General features: G+C 48.3%; 1 protein-coding gene across 2 annotated transcripts in view; it reads left to right on the top strand.

The window, feature by feature from the left end:
- LOC110491218 (zinc finger MIZ domain-containing protein 1) overlaps nt 1-16,504 on the top strand; it is a 333,151-nt gene that overhangs the window by 304,172 nt on the left and 12,475 nt on the right. For both annotated transcript variants that reach the window (XM_036945991.1, XM_036945992.1), the window contains 10 exons: nt 1,799-2,003; nt 2,095-2,385; nt 3,440-3,640; nt 6,532-6,606; nt 6,830-7,004; nt 7,518-7,659; nt 11,453-11,531; nt 11,680-11,811; nt 12,461-12,566; nt 14,742-14,970. In XM_036945991.1, coding sequence (XP_036801886.1) covers nt 1,799-2,003; nt 2,095-2,385; nt 3,440-3,640; nt 6,532-6,606; nt 6,830-7,004; nt 7,518-7,659; nt 11,453-11,531; nt 11,680-11,811; nt 12,461-12,566; nt 14,742-14,970 — 1,635 coding nt within the window. The remainder of the gene's footprint in view (nt 1-1,798; nt 2,004-2,094; nt 2,386-3,439; nt 3,641-6,531; nt 6,607-6,829; nt 7,005-7,517; nt 7,660-11,452; nt 11,532-11,679; nt 11,812-12,460; nt 12,567-14,741; nt 14,971-16,504) is intronic.

Genomic DNA, 16,504 nt, shown 5'->3' on the forward strand with positions numbered 1-16,504 from the left:
AGCCTGGTAGACAGGTAGAGTGGAGAGTCAGCCTGGTAGACAGGTAGAGTGGAGAGTCAGCCTAGTAGACAGGTAGAGTAGAGAGTCGGCCTGGTAGACAGGTAGAGTGTGGAGAGTTAACCTGGTAGACAGGTAGAGTGGGGAGTCGGCCTGGTAGACCGGTAGAATGGGGAGTCGGCCTGGTAGACAGGTAGAGTGGGGAGTCGGCCTGGTAGACAGGTAGAGTGGAGAGTCAGCCTGGTAGACAGGTAGAGTGTGGAGAGTTAACCTGGTAGACAGGTAGAGTAGAGAGTCAGCCTGGTAGACAGGTAGAGTGGAGAGTCAGCCTGGTAGACCGGTAGAGTGGAGAGTCGGCCTGGTAGACAGGTAGAGTGTGGAGAGTTAACCTGGTAGACAGGTAGAGTGGGGAGTCGGCCTGGTAGACCGGTAGAGTGGGGAGTCGGCCTGGTAGACAGGTAGAGTGGGGAGTCGGCCTGGTAGACAGGTAGAGTGGAGAGTCAGCCTGGTAGACAGGTAGAGTGTGGAGAGTTAACCTGGTAGACAGGTAGAGTGGGGAGTCGGCCTGGTAGACCGGTAGAGTGGGGAGTCGGCCTGGTAGACAGGAAGAGTGGGGAGTCAGCCTGGTAGACCGGTAGAGTGTGTGGAGTTAACCTGGTAGACAGGTAGAGTGGGGAGTCGGCCTGGTAGACAGGTAGAGTGGGGAGTCGGCCTGGTAGACCGGTAGAGTGGAGAGTCGGCCTGGTAGACCGGTAGAGTGGAGAGTCAGCCTGGTAGAGTGGTAGAGTGGAGAGTCAGCCTGGTAGACCGGTAGAGTGGAGAGTCGGCCTGGTAGACCGGTAGAGTGGAGAGTCAGCCTGGTAGAGTGGTAGAGTGGAGAGTCAGCCTGGTAGACCGGTAGAGTGGAGAGTCGGCCTGGTAGACCGGTAGAGTGGAGAGTCAGCCTGGTAGAGTGGTAGAGTGGAGAGTCAGCCTGGTAGACCGGTAAAGGGTCTGTGAAATATTGAATAGAACAATCATGTTGAAACCCGGTGAGTATATGGGGGGGTTATGTTCTGCCTGGTTGGTACACAGGCATGTTGAAACCCAGTGAGTGTATGGGGGGGGGGGGGTTATGTGCTGCCTGGTTGGTACACAGGCATGTTGAAACCCAGTGAGTGTATGGGGGGGGGGTTATGTTCTGCCTGGTTGGTACACAGGCATGTTGAAACCCAGTGAGTGTATGGGGGGGGATGTGCTGCCTGGTTGGTACACAGGCTTGTTGAAACCCAGTGAGTGTATGGGAGGGGGGGGTTTATGTGCTGCCTGGTTGGTACACAGGCTTGTTGAAACCCAGTGAGTGTATGAGGGGGGGGGGGGGGGGGGGGGTTATGTGCTGCCTGGTTGGTACACAGGCTTGTTGAAACCCAGTGAGTGTATGAGGGGGGGGGGGGGGGTTATGTGCTGCCTGGTTGGTACACAGGCTTGTTGAAACCCAGTGAGTGTATGGGGGGGGGGGGGGTTTATGTGCTGCCTGGTTGGTGTGGAGAGAGGACAGTCAGTCCACGTTGTCACCCATTTCAATCTCAAATTTGTTGGGTTTCAAAATCACTTAAAACTGAAGGTTAAGTTTGAAGTTACCTCTCAGCTGTATACTGAAACACGTGTAGCGGGGGAGCCCCATAGAATAAATGTATGTATGCAGAACCATGCATCGTGTTATGCAGCATGGCTAACACAATCACTTTGCACTCACCTCCCCTCTATTTACTCAGTTATTGACATCATGACGGACGCTACCTTCTGTTTCCCCGTCTACTAGTTACCCTGGGGGTCCTATCTCTGGTCCTGGTGGCGTGGGCATGCCCCCCCACTCTCGTCCCCCTGGCGACTTCACCCAACCTGCTGCTGCCGCCGCCGCCGCAGCCGTCGCCGCGGCAGCCGCCACTGCTACCGCCACTGCCACGGCAACTGTTGCCGCCATGCAGCAGGACACTCAAAACAAGGACATGAACCAGTATGGACCGGTATGTTGTAACGTCCATACATACACGTCCAGCTTCACATTAATCCCACTTTCAGCCGTCTATTGTATTGGTCCCTGTCCTTCGTTTGCAGATGACTTCGTCGTTCCAGATGGGGCCCAGCCAGGCTTACCAGAACCAATTCATGAACCAGGGGCCAGGGGGTCCCAGGGGCCCTCCATCTCTCCCAGGGAACATGGGCCCCGGTCCGGGCATGAACCCTTCCAACATGGTCTCCTCCCACATGGGAATGAACCATCCCCGGCCCCAGGGGATGGTGCCCTTTGGAGGCCACGTTGCCCAGAGAATACCCCAGCAGGGATACCCAGGATCCAGGCCTCAGGGTATGGGCATGCAGGGTGTAAAGAGACTCTACCCTGGAGAGGTGAGTGAATCTGGGGGAGGAAACTACCATGACTCCTCTACAGCTCAGTTGGTTGAGCATGGTGCTTGCAATGCCAGGATTGTGAGTTCAATTCCCGGGACCACCTACATGTAAAACATTTATACACATGTGACCGTAACTCACTTTGGATAATAGTGTCTGCTAAATGGCAGATATTATTTTAATATTATGACGAGCACTATGGCTCCCTGTATATACCCGATATACTTATCTGTGTTTATTAGGCTAGCCTCGATTGATGTTAAACTAAGGCAAAGTTAGCTCATTTCCATTATGAACTGGGTGGTTCGAGCCCTGAATCCTGATTGGCTGAAAAGCCGTGGTATATCAGACCGTATACCATGGGTATGACGAAACAATTATTTTTATTGGTCTAATTACGTTGGTAACCAAGGCACTTTGGGTGTTTGTGGTATATGGACCAATATACCACAGCTAAGGGCTGTGTTGCTTGGGCATAAGAATAGCCTTTAGCTGTGGTATATTGGCCATGTACCACACCCCCTCGGGCCTTATTGGTTAAATGAAAAATTATCTACTATGATTCAGTTCCTATTGGATGGTAACTTCCTATTGGATGGTAACTTCCTATTGAATGGAGATGGTAACTTTCTATTGGATGGTAACTTCCTATTGGATGGTAACTTCCAATTGGATGGTAACTTCCTATTGGATGGTAACTTTCTATTGGATGGTAACTTTCTATTGGATGGTAACTTTCTATTGGATGGTAACTTTCTATTGGATGGTAACTTCCTATTGGATGGTAACTTCCTATTGGATGGTAACTTCCTATTGGATGGTAACTTCCTATTGGATGGTAACTTCCTATTGGATGGTAACTTCCTGGATCAGATATTGTATAGTATTATGAGTAGTTAGTACTTTATTTGTACATTTTATGTGTAATTATTGTAATATAGTCCTCCCTAGCCTGTCTATTGATAACTTCATCATAATTGTCCAATCAATCAACTACTTGATGAAATACTTAACTGTAATCTATTTCCTTCTTTCGTTCCTCCCTATGAAGCCTAACTACGGAGGGCAGCAGTATGGTCCAGGACCGAATGGCCAAGGGTTCCCCCAGCAGCAGAACCAGTACCCCACCCACACCCCCAACCCCTCCAGGCCACTCCCGTCCCCCAACTACCCAGGCCAGAGAATGCCTGGTGGGCAGCAGATCCAGGGCCATTATCCCCCTCCTGGAGGGGCCATGGGACAGTACTACAAGGTAAGCAGCCATATACACTAGAGCAGGGCCCCCCAACCCTATTGCTGGAGAGATACACCCAACCCTGTTGCTGGAGAGATACCCTCCAACCCAGAGAGACCCTCCAACCCAGAGATCCCCTCCAACAATGATATCCCCTCCAACCCAGAGATACCCTTCAACCCAGAGATACCCTCCAACCCAGAGATACCCTCCAACCCAGAGATACCCTCCAACCCAGAGATACCCTCCAACCCAGAGATACCCTCCAACCCAGAGATACCCTCCAACCATGAGATACCCTCCAACCCAGAGATCCCCTCCAACCCAGAGTTACCCTCCAACCCAGAGATACCCTCCAACCATGAGATACCATCCGACAATTCTTCTGGGGAGATAAAACCTACAGGAGGGTATCTCTCCAGGAACAGGGTTGGAGTTAAAACCTACAGGAGGGTCTCTCTCCAGGAACAGGGTTGGAGTTAAAACCTACAGGAGGGTCTCTCTCCAGGAACAGGGTTGGAGTTAAAACCTACAGGAGGGTCTCTCCCCTGGAACAGGGTTGGAGTTAAAACCTACAGGAGGGTCTCTCTCCAGGAACAGGGTTGGAGTTAAAACCTACAGGAGGGTCTCTCTCCAGGAACAGGGTTGGAGTTAAAACCTACAGGAGGGTCTCTCTCCAGGAACAGGGTTGGAGTTAAAACCTACAGGAGGGTCTCTCTCCAGGAACAGGGTTGGAGTTAAAAACCTACAGGAGGGTCTCTCTCCAGGAACAGGGTTGGAGTTAAAACCTACAGGAGGGTCTCTCTCCAGGAACAGGGTTGGAGTTAAAACCTACAGGAGGGTCTCTCTCCAGGAACAGGGTTGGAGTTAAAACCTACAGGAGGGTCTCTCTCCTGGAACAGGGTTGGAGTTAAAACCTACAGGAGGGTCTCTCTCCAGGAACAGGGTTGGAGTTAAAACCTACAGGAGGGTCTCTCTCCAGGAACAGGGTTGGATTTAAAACCTACAGGAGGGTCTCTCTCCAGCAACAGGGTTGGAGTTAAAACCTACAGGAGGGTCTCTCTCCAGGAACAGGGTTGGAGTTAAAACCTACAGGAGGGTCTCTCTCCAGGAACAGGGTTGGAGTTAAAACCTACAGGAGGGTCTCTCTCCAGGACTAGGGCTGGAGAAACTTGTACTAGAGTCCATAGTGAGTGACTACTAACAGTGTATGTGTACTGAGTTCTGCAGCATTATACAGTGTCTTGCGAAAGTTTTCGGCCCCCTTGAACTTTGCGACCTTTTGCCACATTTCAGGCTTCAAACATAAAGATATAAAACTGTATTTTTTTGTGAAGAATCAACAACAAGTGGGACACAATCATGAAGTGGAACGACATTTATTGGATATTTCAAACTTTTTTAACAAACCAAAAACTAAAAAAATTGGGCGTGCAAAATTATTCAGCCCCCTTAAGTTAATACTTTGTAGCGCCACCTTTTGCTGCGATTACAGCTGTAAGTCGCTTGGGGTATGTCTCTATCAGTTTTGCACATCGAGAGACTGACATTTTTTCCCATTCCTCCTTGCAAAACAGCTCGAGCTCAGTGAGGTTGGATGGAGAGCATTTGTGAACAGCAGTTTTCAGTTCTTTCCACAGATTCTCGATTGGATTCAGGTCTGGACTTTGACTTGGTCATTCTAACACCTGGATATGTTTATTTTTGAACCATTCCATTTTAGATTTTGCTTTATGTTTTGGATCATTGTCTTGTTGGAAGACAAATCTCCGTCCCAGTCTCAGGTCTTTTGCAGACTCCATCAGGTTTTCTTCCAGAATGGTCCTGTATTTGGCTCCATCCATCTTCCCATCAATTTTAACCATCTTCCCTGTCCCTGCTGAAGAAAAGCAGGCCCAAACCATGATGCTGCCACCACCATGTTTGACAGTGGGGATGGTGTGTTCAGCTGTGTCGCTTTTACACCAAACATAACGTTTTGCATTGTTGCCAAAAAGTTCAATTTTGGTTTCATCTGACCAGAGCACCTTCTTCCACATGTTTGGTGTGTCTCCCAGGTGGCTTGTGGCAAACTTTAAACGACACTTTTTATGGATATCTTTAAGAAATGGCTTTCTTCTTGCCACTCTTCCATAAAGGCCAGATTTGTGCAATATACGACTGATTGTTGTCTTATGGACAGAGTCTCCCACCTCAGCTGTAGATCTCTGCAGTTCATCCAGAGTGATCATGGGCCTCTTGGCTGCATCTCTGATCAGTCTTCTCCTTGTATGAGCTGAAAGTTTAGAGGGACGGCCAGGTCTTGGTAGATTTGCAGTGGTCTGATACTCCTTCCATTTCAATATTATCGCTTGCACAGTGCTCCTTGGGATGTTTAAAGCTTGGGAAATCTTTTTTGTATCCAAATCTGGCTTTAAACTTCTTCACAACAGTATATCGGACCTGCCTGGTGTGTTCCTTGTTCTTCATGATGCTCTCTGAGCTTTTAACGGACCTCTGAGACTATCACAGTGCAGGTGCATTTATACGGAGACTTGATTACACACAGGTGGATTGTATTTATCATCATTAGTCATTTAGGTCAACATTGGATCATTCAGAGATCCTCACTGAACTTCTGGAGAGAGTTTGCTGCACTGAAAGTAAAGGGGCTGAATAATTTTGCACGCCCAATTTTTCAGTTTTTGATTTGTTAAAAAAGTTTGAAATATCCAATAAATGTCGTTCCACTTCATGATTGTGTCCCACTTGTTGTTGATTCTTCACAAAAAAATACAGTTTTATATCGTTATGTTTGAAGCCTGAAATGTCGCAAAAGGTCACAAAGTTCAAGGGGGCCGAATACTTTCGCAAGGCACTGTAGCTAGGTTATCTAATGTTTTATTCTGGGTTTTTGTTTGTTGTTGCAGCAAGAGCCTTTCAACGGTCAAAGTAACAACTTCTCTGGGAGTGGATATCAGTACAGCCAAGGCCATATGAATGGGGTAGGCTGTACGATCACCTTACTAACACGAATGTACGATACCTGATGAAATAGGCCACATTTGATTTAATCTAGTTATATATTTATAGGTGTTTATACAAATTCCAAATTTGTATATTCAAATAGCTGTATTTTTTAAAGTGTTTCCACAAATAGTTATTTAATTATTTAAAATTATATTTTAAATATAATTGTATTATTTTCATCTGTTATAATTCTTGCAGCCTCCTCGACTGGTGGGTAACTACCCCCACTCCCCGGTGCATGGCAACCCGACCCCGCCCATGACCCCAGGGAGTAGTATCCCTCCCTACATGTCTCCAAATCATGACGTCAAGCCCCCCTTCCCTCCAGACATCAAACCAAATATCACCGCTCTTCCTCCTCCTCCTCCTCCAGGTCAGTCTGTCTCTCAATTCAAAGGGCTTTATTGGTGTGGGAGACTTAAGTAAACATTTACACTCACAGAAGTTTCAAGGGAATAGAGACCTTTCAAAATGTTATATTTATATATCTCTCTCTCTCTCTCTCTCTCGCTCTCTCTCTCTCTCTCTCTGTCTCTCTCTCTCTCTCTCTCTCTCTCTCTCTCTCTCTCTCTCACGGGAGCTGTGTCTGACCTTCTCCTTTTTCTTCTCTCTCCCAGCCAACCCCAACGAGGAGCTGTGTCTGACCTTCTCCTTTTTCTTCTCTCTCCCAGCCAACCCCAACGAGGAGCTGTGTCTGACCTTCTCCTTTTTCTTCTCTCTCCCAGCCAACCCCAACGAGGAGCTGTGTCTGACCTTCTCCTTTTTCTTCTCTCTCCCAGCCAACCCCAACGAGGAGCTGTGTCTGACCTTCTCCTTTTTCTTCTCTCTCCCAGCCAACCCCAACGAGGAGCTGTGTCTGACCTTCTCCTTTTTTTCTCTCTCCTAGCCAACCCCAACGAGGAGCTGCGTCTGACCTTCCCGGTGAGGGACGGGGTGGTCCTAGAGCCCTTCAGACTGGAGCACAATTTGGCCGTCAGTAACCATGTCTTCCACCTCCGCCCCTCCGTACACCAGACCCTTGTGTGGAGGTAAGGCTTTCCTCTACACCTCTCAAATGCAACTCTGGACCTGGAGGTCAGTTCCACTGTGTTCTCCCCATTCTTCCCCTCTAATCAGGGACTGATTTACACCTGAGATTGTGGACCTGGAGGTCAGATCCACTGTGTTTTCCCCATTCTTCCCCTCTAATCAGGGACTGATTTAGACCTGAGACACCAGTTGGGTGCAATTAATTATCAGGTAGAACAGAAAGCCAGCACACTCTACCTCTACACCCTAACCCTATACCCTACCCTACACCCTAACCCTATACCCTACCCACACCCTAACCCTATACCCTACCCTACCCCATCACCATATACCCTACCCACACCCTAATCCTATACCCTACCCCAACACCATATACCCTACCCACATCCTAACCCTATACCCTACCCCAACACCATATACCCTACTCACACCCTTACCCTATACCCTACCCCAACACCATATACCCTACCCACACCCTAACCTGCACTCTACCTCTATACCCTACACCCTAACCATATACCCTACCCTACCCACACCCTAACCCTATACCCTACCCCAACACCATATAACCTACCCACACCCTAACCATATACCCTACCCACACCCTAACCCTATACCCTACCCCAACACCATATACCCCACCCACACCCTAACCCTAAACCCTACCCCAACACCATATACCCTACCCACACCCTAACCCTAAACCCTACCCCAACACCATATACCCTACCCACACCCTAACCTGCACTCTACCTCTACACCCTACACCCTAACCCTATACCCTACCCCAACACCATATACCCCACCCACACCCTAACCCTAAACCCTACCACAACACCATATACCCTACCCACACCCTAAACCCTACCCCAACACCATATACCCTACCCACACCCTAACCTTAAACCCTACCCCAACACCATATACCCTACCCACACCCTAACCTGCACTCTACCTCTACACCCTACACCCTAACCATATACCCTACCCACACCCTAACCCTATACCCTACCCTAACACCATGTATCCTACCCACACCCTAACCCTATACCCTACCCCAACACCATGTACCCTATACCCTACCCCAACTCCATATACCCTACCCACACTCTAACCTGCACTCTAACTCTACACCCTAACTATATACCCTACCCAACACCATATACCCTACCCCAACGCCATATACCCTACCCCAACGCCATATACCCTACCCCAACACCATATAACCTACCCACACCCTAAACTGCACTCTAACTCTACACCCTAACTCTACACCCTATCTCTACACTCTACCCCTACACCCTATACCCTATCCCTACACCCTAAACATATACCCTACCCACACCCTATCTCTACACCCTACCCCTACACGCTACACCCTAACCCTAGACACTAACCCTAAACCCTAACCCTACACCCTACCCATACACCCTAACTCTACACCCTAACTCTACACCCTAACTCTACACCCTAACCCTACACCCTAACTCCACACCCTAACCCTACACCTTACACCCTAACCCTACACCCTATTCCCTATCCCTACACCCTAAACATATACCCTACCCACACTCTAACTCTACAACCTACCCATACTCCCTACCCATACACCCTACCCCTACACCCTACACCCTAACCTTACACCCTAACTCTACACCCTACCCATACACCCTACACCCTAACTCTACACCCTAACCCTACACCCTACACCTTACACCATACACCTTACACCCTACACCCTATCCCTACCCCTACACCCTAACTCTACACCCTACACCTTACACCCTACACCCTACCCATTCACCCTACCCATACACCCTAACTCTACAGTATGTAGGAGGGTGTTTCTCTATTGGTCAGTATGTAGGAGGGTGTTTCTCTATTGGTCAGTATGTAGGAGGGTGTTTCTCTATTGGTCAGTATGTAGGAGGGTGTTTCTCAATTGGTCAGTATGTAGGAGGGTGTTTCTCTATTGGTCAGTATGTAGGAGGGTGTTCTCTATTGGTCAGTATGTAGGAGGGTGTTTCTCTATTGGTCAGTATGTAGGAGGGTGTTCTCTATTGGTCAGTATGTAGGAGGGTGTTTCTCTATTGGTCAGTATGTAGGAGGGTGTTCTCTATTGGTCAGTATGTAGGAGGGTGTTCTCTATTGGTCAGTATGTAGGAGGGTGTTCTCTATTGGTCAGTATGTAGGAGGGTGTTTCTCTATTGGTCAGTATGTAGGAGGGTGTTCTCTATTGGTCAGTATGTAGGAGGGTGTTTCTCTATTGGTCAGTATGTAGGAGGGAGTTCTCTATTGGTCAGTATGTAGGAGGGTGTTCTCTATTGGTCAGTATGTAGGAGGGAGTTCCTCTATTGGTCAGTATGTAGGAGGGTGTTCTCTATTGGTCAGTATGTAGGAGGGTGTTCTCTATTGGTCAGTATGTAGGAGGGTGTTCTCTATTGGTCAGTATGTAGGAGGGTGTTCTCTATTGGTCAGTATGTAGGAGGGTGTTTCTCTATTGGTCAGTATGTAGGAGGGTGTTTCTCTATTGGTCAGTATGTAGGAGGGTGTTTCTCTATTGGTCAGTATGTAGGAGGGTGTTCTCTATTGGTCAGTATGTAGGAGGGTGTTCTCTATTGGTCAGTATGTAGGAGGGAGTTCCTCTATTGGTCAGTATGTAGGAGGGTGTTTCTCTATTGGTCAGTATGTAGGAGGGTGTTTCTCTATTGGTCAGTATGTAGGAGGGTGTTTCTCTATTGGTCAGTATGTAGGAGGGTGTTTCTCTATTGGTCAGTATGTAGGAGGGTGTTTCTCTATTGGTCAGTATGTAGGAGGGTGTTTCTCTATTGGTCAGTATGTAGGAGGGAGTTCCTCTATTGGTCAGTATGTAGGAGGGTGTTCTCTATTGGTCAGTATGTAGGAGGGTGTTTCTCTATTGGTCAGTATGTAGGAGGGAGTTCTCTATTGGTCAGTATGTAGGAGGGTGTTCTCTATTGGTCAGTATGTAGGAGGGTGTTCTCTATTGGTCAGTATATAGGAGGGTGTTTCTCTATTGGTCAGTATGTAGGAGGGTGTTCTCTATTGGTCAGTATGTAGGAGGGTGTTTCTCTATTGGTCAGTATGTAGGAGGGTGTTTCTCTATTGGTCAGTATGTAGGAGGGTGTTCTCTATTGGTCAGTATGTAGGAGGGTGTTTCTCTATTGGTCAGTATGTAGGAGGGTGTTCTCTATTGGTCAGTATGTAGGAGGGTGTTCTCTATTGGTCAGTATGTAGGAGGGTGTTTCTCTATTGGTCAGAATGTAGGAGGGTGTTCTCTATTGGTCAGTATGTAGGAGGGTGTTTCTCTATTGGTCAGTGTTGTATGTAAAGTACAGCCCTGATTATGGATCAGGGTCCTGCTCTGTCATACAGTAGTATGCAGTGAAAATAATCTCAATTCAATTTGACTCAAAGTCAATTTTATGAACCTTAGACAGAGTGTACATTGTAATCAGCCATTTTATAGATGCACTAGCTTTGGTCAATCCTTCTCCTAGAGCGAATGCAAGGTTACAGTCTGACCACGCTAGTTCTGCTCTGTCCCCCTACAGGACAGATGTGGAGCTGCAGTTTAAATGACAGGTTGTACTGCTCTGTCCCCCTGCAGGACAGATGTGGAGCTGCAGTTTAAATGACAGGTTGTACTGCTCTGTCCCCCTGCAGGACAGATGTGGAGCTGCAGTTTAACTTATTGTTCTGCTCTGTCCCCCTGCAGGACAGATGTGGAGCTGCAGTTTAAATGACAGGTTGTACTGCTCTGTCCCCCTGCAGGTCAGATCTGGAATTGCAGTTTAAATGTTACCATCACGAGGACCGACAGATGAACACCAACTGGCCTGCCTCGGTCCAGGTCAGTAAGAACACCACCCACACACACACACACACACACACACACACACACACACACACACACACACACACACACACACACACACATACATACACACACACACACACACACACACACTCACACACTAATCTTCCTTTCCTCTGTGCAGGTCAGTGTTAACGCCACGCCCCTCACCATCGAGCGCGGCGACAACAAGACGTCCCACAAGCCCCTGCACCTGAAACAAGTCTGCCAACCAGGAAGGAACACCATCCAGATCACAGTTACCGCCTGCTGCTGTGTGAGTACTCTACTGACAACAACAACCACTACTGCTACTAATGATGAGGATGGTGAGGATTGTGGTGATGATAAGGAGGATGAGGAAGATGAGGATTGTGGTGATGATGAGGAGGATGAGGAAGATGAGGATTGTGGTGATGATGAGGAGGATGAGGATGATGAGGATTGTGGTGATGATGAGGAGGATGAGGATGATGAGGATTGTGGTGATGAGGATGATGATGATAATGAGGATTGTGGTGATGATGAGGAGGATGAGGATGATGAGGATTGTGGTGATGATGAGGATTGTGGTGATGAGGATGAGGATGATGAGAATTGTGGTGATTTGAGGAGGATGAGGATGATGAGGATTGTGGTGATGAGGATTATGATGGTGATGAGGATTGTGGTGATGATGAGGATTGTGGTGATGATGATGATGGTGGTGTGGGTGATAATGGTGATGAAGATGAGGATTCTGGAGATGATGATGATGATTGCGGTGATGATGATGAGGATGAAGATGAGGATTGTGGTGATGATGACGATGATTGTGGTGATACTGGTGATGATGATGAGGATTGTGGTAAGGATGATGGTAATGATAATGGTGATGATAATGAGGATGATGATGGTGTAACTGATGATGCTCCTCTCCTCTACAGTCTCACCTGTTTGTACTGCAGCTGGTCCACAGACCCTCTGTACGATCCGTCCTGCAAGGCTTACTGAAGAAGAGGTTACTGCCTGCAGAGCACTGCATCACCAAAGGTACACTACTGTCATCCCTCCTTCTGGTACTGAGTGACCCTCTCTCTCTGGTACTGAGTGACCCTCTCTCTCTGGTACTGAGTGACCCGCTCCCTCTGGTACTGACTGACCCTATCTCTCTGATTCATAGATTAAATGATTGATCTTGTTTGACCTTTTAAACTCAACATGTGTCTACATAACCTTTTAAAATCATCAAGGACAACACAATGAAGTTGACCCCTTATCTCCACTGTGGTCCTCCTCCCATCTCCACTGTGGTCCTCCTCCCATCTCCCTTATCTCCACTGTGGTCCTCCTCCCATCTCCACTGTGGTCCTCCTCCCATCTCCACTGGGGTCCTCCTCCCATCTCCCTTATCAACACTGTGGTCCTCCTCCAATCTCTACTGTGGTCCTCCTCCCATCTTCCTTATCTCCACTGTGGTCCTCCTCCAATCTCTACTGTGGTCCTCCTCCCATCTCCCTTATCTCCACTGTGGTCCTCATCCCATCTCCCTTATCTCCACTGTGGGCCTCCTCCCATCTCCACTGTGGTGTTCCTCCCATCTCCCTTATCTCCACTGTGGGCCTCCTCCCATCTCCACTGTGGTCTTCCTCCCATCTCCCTTATCTCTACTGTGGTCCTCCTCCCATCTCCCTTATCTCCACTGTGGTCCCCCTCCCATCTCCACTGTGGTCTTCCTCCCATCTCCCTTATCTCCACTGTGGGCCTCCTCCCATCTCCACTGTGGTCTTCCTCCCATCTCCCTTATCTCTACTGTGGTCCTCCTCCCATCTCCCTTATCTCCACTGTGGTCCTCCTCCCATCTCCACTGTGGTCTTCCTCCCATCTCCCTTATCTCCACTGTGGGCCTCCTCCCATCTCCACTGTGGTCCTCCTCCCATCTCCACTGTGGTCCTCCTCCCATCTCCACTGTGGTCTTCCTCCCATCTCCCTTATCTCCGCTGTGGGCCTCCTCCCATCTCCACTGTGGTCCTCCTCCCATCTCCACTGTGGTCCTCCTCCCATCTCCCTTATCTCCACTGTGGGCCTCCTCCCATCTCCACTGTGGTCCTCCTCCCATCTCCACTGTGGTCCTCCTCCCATCTCCACTGTGGTCCTCCTCCCATCTCCACTGTGGTCTTCCTCCCATCTCCCTTATCTCCGCTGTGGGCCTCCTCCCATCTCCACTGTGGTCCTCCTCCCATCTCCACTGTGGTCCTCCTCCCATCTCCCTTATCTCCACTGTGGTCCTCCTCCCATCTCCACTGTGGTCCTCCTCCCATCTCCACTGGGGTCCTCCTCCCATCTCCCTTATCAACACTGTGGTCCTCCTCCAATCTCTACTGTGGTCCTCCTCCCATCTTCCTTATCTCCACTGTGGTCCTCCTCCAATCTCTACTGTGGTCCTCCTCCCATCTCCCTTATCTCCACTGTGGTCCTCATCCCATCTCCCTTATCTCCACTGTGGGCCTCCTCCCATCTCCACTGTGGTCTTCCTCCCATCTCCCTTATCTCCACTGTGGGCCTCCTCCCATCTCCACTGTGGTCTTCCTCCCATCTCCCTTATCTCTACTGTGGTCCTCCTCCCATCTCCCTTATCTCCACTGTGGTCCCCCTCCCATCTCCACTGTGGTCTTCCTCCCATCTCCCTTATCTCCACTGTGGGCCTCCTCCCATCTCCACTGTGGTCTTCCTCCCATCTCCCTTATCTCTACTGTGGTCCTCCTCCCATCTCCCTTATCTCCACTGTGGTCCTCCTCCCATCTCCACTGTGGTCTTCCTCCCATCTCCCTTATCTCCACTGTGGGCCTCCTCCCATCTCCACTGTGGTCCTCCTCCCATCTCCACTGTGGTCCTCCTCCCATCTCCACTGTGGTCTTCCTCCCATCTCCCTTATCTCCGCTGTGGGCCTCCTCCCATCTCCACTGTGGTCCTCCTCCCATCTCCACTGTGGTCCTCCTCCCATCTCCCTTATCTCCACTGTGGGCCTCCTCCCATCTCCACTGTGGTCCTCCTCCCATCTCCACTGTGGTCCTCCTCCCATCTCCACTGTGGTCCTCCTCCCATCTCCACTGTGGGCCTCCTCCCATCTCCACTGTGGTCCTCCTCTCATCTCCACTGTGGTCTTCCTCCCATCTTCATTGTGGTCCTCCTCTCATCTCCATTGTGGTCCTCCTCCCGTCTCCCCAGTTAAGAGAAACTTCAGCAGCGTAGCGGCGTCCTCTGGGAACACCACTCTGAACGGCGAGGACGGTGTTGAACAGACGGCCATCAAGGTCTCCCTCAAATGTCCGATCACCTTCCGGCGGATCCAACTTCCAGCCAGAGGTCATGACTGTAAACATGTCCAGTGCTTTGATTTGGAATCCTACTTACAGTTGAACTGTGAGCGAGGAACGTGGCGATGTCCAGTATGCAAGTAAGTTGGGACTGCGGTTGTACACGGGGTGGGTGATACTAACCTGGCTGGGTGAAACTGAGACTTACACAGTAATGTTGAATTCATGTGCACTGTTACCTGTAAAACTACATTGAATGAAGTTATTTATGTTATATCTGAAATACTCAGTTACACAAAGAGTTGGAAAAGATCAATGACCACTCTGATGGTTATGTTCTGTATTCAATCAGTAATGTTGATGTCCTCTCTGTAATGTTGATGTCCTCTCTGTAATGTTGATGTCCTCTCTGTAATGTTGATGTCCTCTCTGTAATGTTGATGTCCTCTCTGTAATGTTGATGTCCTCTCTGTAATGTTTATATCCTCTCTGTAATGTTGATGTCCTCTCTGTAATGTTGACGTCCTCTCTGTAATGTTGACGTCCTCTCTGTATTGTTGATGTCCTCTCTGTAATGTTGACGTCCTCTCTGTAATGTTGACGTCCTCTCTGTAATGTTAATATCCTCTCTGTAATGTTGATGTCCTCTCTGTAATGTTGATGTCCTCTCTGTAATGTTGATGTCCTCTCTGTAATGTTGATGTCCTCTCTGTAATGTTGATGTCCTCTCTGTAATGTTGATGTCCTCTCTGTAATGTGTATGTCCTCTCTGTAATGTTTATATCATCTCTGTAATGTTGATGTCCTCTCTGTAATGTTGATGTCCTCTCTGTAATGTTGATGTCCTCTCTGTAATGTTGATGTCCTCTCTGTAATGTTTATATCCTCTCTGTAATGTTGACGTCCTCTCTGTAATGTGTATGTCTCTGTAATGTTTATGTCCTCTCTGTAATGTTTATATCCTCTCCGTAATGTTGATGTCCTCTCTGTAATGTTTATATCCTCTCTGTAATGTTTATGTCCTCTCTGTAATGTTGATGTCCTCTCTGTAATGTTGATGTCCTCTCTGTAATGTTGATGTCCTCTCTGTAATGTTGATGTCCTCTCTGTAATGTTAATATCCTCTCTGTAATGTTTATATCCTCTCTGTAATGTTGATGTCCTCTCTGTAATGTTTATATCCTCTCTGTAATGTTTATATCCTCTCAGTAATGTTGATGTCCTCTCTGTAATGTCGATGTCCTCTCTGTAATGTTGATGTCCTCTCTGTAATGTTTACGTCCTCTCTGTAATGTTGACGTCCTCTCTGTAATGTTTATATCCTCTCTGTAATGTTGATGCCCTCTCTGTAATGTTGATGTCCTCTCTGTAATGTTGATGTCCTCTCTGTAATGTTGATGTCCTCTCTGTAATGTTTATATCCTCTCTGTAATGTTGATGTCCTCTCTGTAATGTTGACGTCCTCTCTGTAATGTGTATGTCCTCTCTGTAATGTTGATGTCCTCTCTATAATGTCGATGTCCTCTCTGTAATGTTGATGTCCTCTCTGTAATGTTTATATCCTCTCTGTAATGTTGATGTCCTCTCTGTAATGTTGATGTCCTCTCTGTAATGTTGATGTCCTCTCTGTAATGTTGATGTCCTCTCTGTAATGTTTACGTCCTCTCTGTCCTC

This window comes from Oncorhynchus mykiss, chromosome 16, assembly GCF_013265735.2.
Source record: "Oncorhynchus mykiss isolate Arlee chromosome 16, USDA_OmykA_1.1, whole genome shotgun sequence".
Lineage (NCBI taxonomy): Eukaryota > Metazoa > Chordata > Actinopteri > Salmoniformes > Salmonidae > Oncorhynchus > Oncorhynchus mykiss.